The sequence below is a fragment of the Pelmatolapia mariae genome, linkage group LG13 (assembly GCF_036321145.2).
Source record: "Pelmatolapia mariae isolate MD_Pm_ZW linkage group LG13, Pm_UMD_F_2, whole genome shotgun sequence".
In the NCBI taxonomy this organism is placed as follows: Eukaryota; Metazoa; Chordata; class Actinopteri; order Cichliformes; family Cichlidae; genus Pelmatolapia; species Pelmatolapia mariae.
Window position 1 is genome coordinate 17,084,922 of NC_086238.1, and position 7,579 is coordinate 17,092,500.

General features: G+C 41.8%; 2 protein-coding genes across 2 annotated transcripts in view; one reads left to right on the forward strand and one right to left on the reverse strand.

The window, feature by feature from the left end:
- Positions 1–964: 964 nt before the first annotated feature.
- gpr137ba (G protein-coupled receptor 137Ba) lies at positions 965–7,054 on the forward strand. The gene is made up of 7 exons (XM_063491060.1): positions 965–1,704; positions 2,958–3,007; positions 3,113–3,335; positions 3,895–4,041; positions 4,495–4,623; positions 4,770–4,891; positions 4,985–7,054. The coding sequence occupies exons 1-7, from the start codon at positions 1,324–1,326 to the stop codon at positions 5,091–5,093; spliced, it is 1,161 nt and encodes a 386-aa protein (XP_063347130.1). The 5' UTR covers positions 965–1,323; the 3' UTR covers positions 5,094–7,054.
- Positions 7,055–7,170: 116 nt separating this feature from the next.
- Positions 7,171–7,579, reverse strand: part of egln1a (egl-9 family hypoxia-inducible factor 1a) — a 27,501-nt gene continuing 27,092 nt past the window's right edge. Inside the window, exon 5 of the mRNA XM_063491061.1 lies at positions 7,171–7,579. This exon is cut by the window's right edge and continues 378 nt beyond it. The gene's annotated coding sequence lies outside the window, so the exon portion shown is untranslated.

The following is a 7,579-nucleotide window of genomic DNA, read 5'->3' on the forward strand; positions in this document are numbered from 1 at the left end:
GGACCTTTGGACTGCAATAATCTATTAAATATACAAATACATTCTGATTAACTGGAATTTGAAATGAGATAACCTCGAAAGTCTGAGGCTCTGTCCTGTAAAGAGGACAAGTGCCAAACGCTAAATAAAAATAACATTTTCCTCCTTTTTGTATGCAAATGTATCTCATTAAGAATAATTAATTCATTAATTAGCATATAATAAGTCTTTAAACTTCATAAAAATTTTAAACCGTAATGTTGATCTGGGATTTACACGTTCTCGTTCAAAACATGAGGTTATTACAGTAACTAAAACTAAAACTAGATGCGAATAAAAGAAATAAATAAATCGAGTAAAAAGCTTCAGTTTTAATATTTGTTAATTTGGTTAAATTTATTATCAGAACTTACCTGATGAGGCTTTGGCGGACATGTTCATTACATTGTTTCAGTATAATACCTTTCCAGATTTTCCTGAATTATCGGACGTCTATGTAATATAATGTAAGAAGATTTCTGTGTGTAATCTTAACCCTGACACATTCTCTCCATACATTAACAGGAATTCAATAAAGAAAACAACTAGTACTGAAACTAATAAAAACCGAAGTGAAAATATTTTTTACATACTAAAAACTAAACTGAAACTAAAAAATTATAAAACATCAAAAACTAGTTACTTTCCACTCTGGAAAGGAACTGAAACTAAACTGAGTTAAAAATAAATACATTTCAAAAAGTCAAAATGAAAGAAAAATAAAAACTGATTAAAGATCCTGACTTTTGTCATTAAACTGTGTGAACCGGGAGGGCAGCTCCCCCTGCGTGATTAATTATACTCTTTATTTCACTCATCTTGATGAACTGAAGGTAAACACATGTAAACTCTCCCGGGATCGGCGCTGCGGTGGGAAACCCCTCCGCGGGGTTAAAGGTACGGCGACGTGCGTCAGCTGATGCGTCGCGTCGCGTAAACGAGTGCGCAGACCGGAGCGGATGGGGGCGCTGGAGGAGGCTGGTCCTCTCTCGGAGCTCCTGCTTGCAACTCTGAGCGGCTTCCTGCTCTCTCTCCTGACAAACGGCTCATTCTCATCGCTGATCATGTGCTTCGCTCTCCGGCGCGGCTGCAGGAAGTTGGACTTGCTGCGTTTCTTCCCTCCTCGCTCGTCTTGACAGCCTTGTTTTCTCCTCCCCCTTTCTCCTGTTTTCGCCCTGGCGTCCATCTCTCTCTTCGGCCGGGCGTGAGAGAGAGAGACAAGAGCCGACAAGCTGGCTCTGTGAAGCCGCAGGAGCTGGCGGTGATCAACCCCCGTCTTCTCACCCCGGACACAGAGAGCAGGTCATGGAGGCTCTGGCGGAGGAGAAGGGGCTCTGGGCGTCGGACGACTCGCAGCCCCTGCCTACTTTGAGCCCGGCCGTGCCACCCTACGTCACTTTGGGCCTGACGGTGGTCTACACCGTCTTCTACTCTCTCCTCTTCATCTTCATCTACATCCAGCTCTGGCTGGTCCTGCGGTACCGACACAAGCGCTTCAGCTACCAGACCGTGTTCCTGTTTCTGTGCCTGCTGTGGTCGGCGCTGCGCACCGTGCTCTTCTCCTTCTACTTCAAGAACTTTGTCACGGCCAACACTCTGGGACCCTTTCCCTTCTGGCTGCTCTATTGCTTCCCCGTTTGCCTGCAGTTCTTCACACTCTGCCTCATGAACCTGTACTTTGCGCAGGTGAGTTGCTCAGATGTTGTCACGTTATTTTTCTTTTTCGTGTGCCAGCACAGTGTTTGATTAATGAGGGAAGTCTCTGTCTGGGCTAAAAAAAAAAAAAAATTGTGTCACACCCCAGCTGGTTTATAAACCAGTTAGTCCAACATCCAACTTGCAGTGTGATAATGAACTAGCAAACAAACTAAATGTGGGGCAAAGGGTAGATTTGAGTGGGATAATGTGGGAATGCTGAGAGCTGCTTTAAAACACCGATGTATGTGATTGTTTTGTGTATTCTACTGTCATGGATGGGAGGACGGGGAGAAAGGTGGACCACCTGGTCACTCTAGGTATAACCCCCAGCCAGTCTAGGCAGATCGCTGCCCCTCTGTGAGCCTGATTCTGTTGGAGGTTTCTTCCTGTTAAAAGGGAGTTTTTCCTTCCCACTGTCGCCAGGTGCTTGCTCACAGAAGGTCATCTGATTGTTGGGGGTTTTCATAGTACTATTGTTGGGACTTTACCTTACACTCTAAAGCACCTTGAGGAGACTGTTGTTGTGATTTGGTGCTATATAAATAAAATTCATTTGCATTGAACCATTTGGCCAGTTTAAACACATTTTGATAATATAGGTCCATAAACCTCATGTGATATTTTTTTTTTAATTTGTCATGCCTGCAGAGCATCTTTGAATGCACATGAACTCAGAGCCATACACCCACCCACTGTGGCTGGATGGATGGATGGCTCTATTTATTTTTTTATTTTTATTTTTCAGAATTTAGAATTTTAGAGAGTGGCATTGTCAGGATACAGGCCATGACCCTGGGTTTGACATGCCACTGTAACAGTGATTCATATAGGAAGTAAGTCGTCCACTGAATATTACCTGTTGCTCTCAGTGCAACAGACTCCCATTCACATCAGGTGCAAAAGTGGGATGCAGTGAATCATTCCTTCAACTGCTTACATAATCCAGATACTAAATAATAGCTCCTCTGGCCCCTGCCTGAAGCCTATTTTTAGCGTAAATCCTCTTGCGCTTGATGTGAGTCACAGTTGCGAACGAGAAGCGAGGCTCAAAGCTTCTGAGGCCCTGCGCTGTGTGACCATTGCATATCCGAAGTTCAACTCTAAATCGTTTTACAGCCTGGAGGTTCCTGTTTAATCAGAGTGTCTTGTGCATTTCGGAGAGCAAGAACAGAGAAGTGAAAGCAGTCTGACACAAGGCCATTGCTCATTTGAATGAAACTGTGTTTGTTTCCTTTTCACAGGTTATTTTTAAGGCAAAGTCCAAATATGCACCAGAGCTTTTGAAGTACAGGTAAGACCAGCTGGTGGACTTAAATAAAATAAAGAGTCTTCTTCTTTTTAATAGTAATTTTTGGGGTTAATAAATCTTTGCCTGTTTTTGTTTCCTCACCACCAGGCTGCCACTGTATCTCACCTTCCTGTTCATCAGCCTGGTGTTTTTAGTTGTCAATTTGGTGTGCGCCCTGCTGGTGAGGATGTCCTCTGCAGAAGCCCACACCATCGTGCTGGTGAGGGTCGCGATCAACGACACGCTCTTCGTCCTGTGCGCCATCTCGCTGGCCTTGTGTCTTTACAAGATCGCCAAGATGTCGCTGGCCAACATTTACCTGGAGTCCAAGGTGAGATGTCCTGCAACTCAAAGTCAGGCAGGATTGGTGCGATGTAGACTTCCTGAACACTGCCACTTACGACTGATTTAACAGCCGGTGCGTTACTAGCATCAAAAGGTATTGTGCACCCTCGTGTGAAGAGTCACTTCTGCACATAATTTGTGCTTGCCACGTAGCGATCGTTCCCTAGCAACTGGGCGTCGTTCTTGTGCGTGACAAATTGTGCTGCGGTGCATACGAAAGCTTAAGGTTCGATACAGTGTGGACATGCTTCTTGTTTGTCCCAACTGTCCCAATCACACCTTAATTAAAGATACAGAAATTCCTCCTGTGCATGAAGGAGGTCTGTTTTCTAAATTTTGAGCATGCTGATGCAAAAAACCAAGCAGCACAGTTTCATGAAACTTAGTGGAGTGGTGGAGCGCGGAAAGGGGAAGCACATAATATTTTTAGTGACAATCTAGATCACTTTCTTTAATCCATTTCTTGACGTCTCACCAGTTTGCGTCTTATTTTCAGCCTAATATGAATTCATGAGTCATTCTGTTTTCTTTTTTTTAAACTGAAGGGGACATCAGTGTGCCAGGTGACGGTTATAGGAGCCATCGTCATCCTTCTGTACGCATCCAGGGCCTGCTACAACCTGGTGGTGTTGGCGCTCTCAAACAAGAGTATTAACTCCTTTGACTATGACTGGTACAACGTTTCAGACCAGGTGAATCACAGGGGGAGGGGGTCACGATGGTTCATGTTAACAGTTTGAGTGCCTTTGTCCCAAAATGTCATTTGGTTTCCTGTCTAACTGGATAAACTGGATAAGAAGAATGATTGCTCTCTATAGTAAATCGATACCTCACAAATAGACTGTAGGAAGTGTGGAAACAAGGGGAAGCAGCTATGCTAGCTCAGACCGGTTCATCTAAAGCTTACTTTTTTGTTTCTTTGCTCTGCTGCAAATATGTAACAAAAAGTGGGTTTTAGTGCGAGTTCTAGAGAAATCAGTCTGTTTTCTAACTCCTTTAAATATTTTATTTCTTATCTCTTAAAAGCCAATTAGCTGTGTTTGACTGTTCAGACTAGCTGGTCAGAATTTAGTAAGACTTGCACGTGTCCCTTTTCTGCTTTCATGTTATTCTCAAATGCATGCATCATTCTTTTTTTCTTTCAGGCAGACCTACAGTCGACTCTGGGCGACACCGGCTACATCGTCTTCGGAGTGATCTTGTTCGTGTGGGAGCTGCTCCCCACATCTCTTGTCGTTTTCTTCTTCAGAGTTCGACAGCCTAAACTGGACAGGGTGAGCCAGCAGTTACCTTAAACCAGTCAGGAACCCTCCTTGAGATCACAGGTTTACAACACAGGTTTATAAGGAGGACAGTTACCTTTGAGTGTTTGCACTGATGCCTTCTGTTTACTGTTTTTTCTGTTCGGCTTGTACCGCAGAGCGGCACTGGGCTTCCTGGTCACGTCTTCTCCTCTAGGGCCTATTTCTTTGACAACCCGCGGCGTTACGACAGTGACGATGACCTAGCGTGGAGCGTAATGCCTCAAAACATCCAAGCCAGGTAAGCGTGCCACGACCTGTTCCCTAGAAACTGCTGCACAGGAAAAAAAATGTTCATGAGACGCTTCAAGTGTTTTGATTTTTGACTTTCTAGTCTCGCCGCCGACAGTTATGAGTGGGGGAGCCAAAGCGGCGGCATCGGCGCCTACATCGGCGATGACAGTTACAACTTCACTCCTCCAGAGGAGCTCAGCCACTACTGACAGGAGTTCATGATGACTCCCTCGGACCTCTGGCTTTGTTTTGTTTTTTTTTAAATTGTAAAGTTTTGCACACTGACTGACCGACCAAGGCACACTGGGATCAAAGTGCCCTTAAGACTTCAAACATCCAATTTTCTATTTTGTCTAAAGAACTAATAGACTTTTGTTGCCAGTATATATACAGACCCAGTAAAGGGACGTGATTTTGCACACTCTTTGTACAAAGCCTGATCTGCTTGTAAAGGTTTATATTGAATACTACTTAATATATATCCTGATCTCTGTGATATGTACTGTATTTCTGTTTTATGTAACATCTATGAACAAGTTTCCTTTTTTCCATACAGATTTGTTTATATAGAGAAGAGATATTCATTTAGTTCATATTAAAAAACAAAAAGGAAAAATACTGTACGAATGAAGTTTAGTTTTAATATCGCACCAGAATAGTTTCTATGTGGATCTCTTACAGCTTTGGCAGCTACAGATTCTCATCTTTTTGTATAAAAAAAAAAAAAAAAATGTGCTTTTGGAGACTTCTGTAGCACCTGGAGTCATCTATGACATTAACACATGAGGAGTATGTCTTTTTAGGAATCTCTAGTAATTCTCAGTATATAAATGTCAGTGCCTTGAGCTAGATAAGCACAAGAAACTAACAGTAAAGATACTTAACTTCAACAGTCTTGCTAGAAAGCAGAAAGAGATGGCTTTCCTCTCCAGCTTCTATTAATGATGGTGAAACACTCAAACAAAGGAGAACTCACAAGGGTTTGTGGTCACTTAGAAACAGAAAATCAAAAAAACAAGATTAGGTACTGATGATTAAGTTCTCTTTAGGGAGTGATCCATTTTCTTTAAACACCTGACAACGAGGACTTGTCCTCTCTGCTATTGGAAGCGTGGAGGGTCATCTTCAAAGATCTGAAGCCCTCTCCAAAGACTAAAGAAAAATGAATAGAAACTGTGTCTGGCAGGTGATTTAAAAGAACCTCAACATTGTGTCAAATTGTTCTACAGTAAATGAGATTTCAGTGCAGTATCTGCAGATGACTAGAAAAAACTGGATAGCTGAGATAACCACATTGATGAAGACCAAATAGAGCTTGCTAGAAGAATAACCTCATTTCACCCATGACAAGATGATGGCGCAGATGTTACAGTTTGTGGTTGCTTCACTGCCTCTGAAATTTGGCAGCGTGCACTTGTGGGTTTAACAATGGAAAAAAAGCCAGTTACTACTATTCAAATCTAATCTATCTGTACTTAATGTGATGGAGCATTTTAATTTCTGTCCTTTTAAACTGCAACTCCAATATCACGTGTTTCAGAATTTTAGCTATGTCACCTTTACTCATATTACTCGTGGCAAATCTTCAAACCCTACGTAACACAAATAGGTTTAGGTGAACCCATGACGACTGTTACATAATGATCATGCTCAGTGACTAATAACAGCTTCTGCAGCCCTGACACATTTTCCCATTGAGCAGTGATGAAAAGGAGAGCACTTCTGAGCACAGACACGTCAGCTCTTCTCTAGAACGAAACGGCGTAAAATCACTAAAAAAACCCAAAAAGAGCACAACGACAGCATATCAATTGTTGAAACTGAGAAATTTTTATTTTTATTTCCAAAAATAGATGCTCATTTCAATTTGAAGCCAGCAACGCATCTATGGACAAAAAACCTCCAAACAAACAAACAAAAAAAAAGATGCAGTACAGCAAGTTTCCTGCAGGGAGCAGCACAGATCTTTGTACTGTATATGGTGCAAACAGGACTGCCCATAAAAACCGAGTCCTTGTCAAGGATACTGTCTAAGCATGTGTCTTGCAAACTTGATGTTGAGTCCGATAATTCATGTTAAGCCTGAATAATGTGAGGAAAAGCTGCATAAGACATTGGAAGATGATGATTTGCAATAAAACCAATTCTGAAATGTGCTTTTAGCAACACAGTTCATGCTTTTTTTTCTTTTTTTTTTTAAAAGAGGCACCTTGCTTAGAGAGTTCAAATACTGCTTAGTCCAGACATACTGGATTAAAACAAATTAAACATGCTTTAAAAATATTTGCTCATGCAGAGTGTGGAAGGTTGGTATGCGTAAATAAACTGACTCAGCAATCATGTTTCAGGTAGCCTTAAGATGCATTTCTGCGCATATTCACATTGCGATGCTGAAAATACAAATGATCAGTCAGCGCTAGTTCATGTATCCAAACAAGATCACGAAAGCCTCCATTAGCATCTACTGCGCTGCAGAAGAACTTAAACTAAGACGTTCTGTCAGAAAACTGAATTTTAGGTAATTTCTGAAATGACTGCAAACATAAGCACATACAGTAGCTTATTATAACAGCTGATTCATTGTGAAAAGCATAACACATGACACATTTGCAGAACACTGTACCTTTAAGAAATAAACAGCAAAAAAAAAAAAGAGAAAAAAGATGAAGACTTTCTCTGAGCTTAATACCTGTTC

Excerpts from the sequence above, each read along its gene's own strand:
- gpr137ba (XM_063491060.1), top strand. The coding sequence starts at position 1,324 with ATGGAGGCTCTGGCGGAGGAGAAGGGGCTCTGGGCGTCGGACGACTCG. Across the intron at positions 1,705-2,957 it reads TGAACCTGTACTTTGCGCAG|GTTATTTTTAAGGCAAAGTC; the intron begins GTGAGTTGCTCA and ends TCCTTTTCACAG. Across the intron at positions 4,892-4,984 it reads CCTCAAAACATCCAAGCCAG|TCTCGCCGCCGACAGTTATG; the intron begins GTAAGCGTGCCA and ends TTGACTTTCTAG.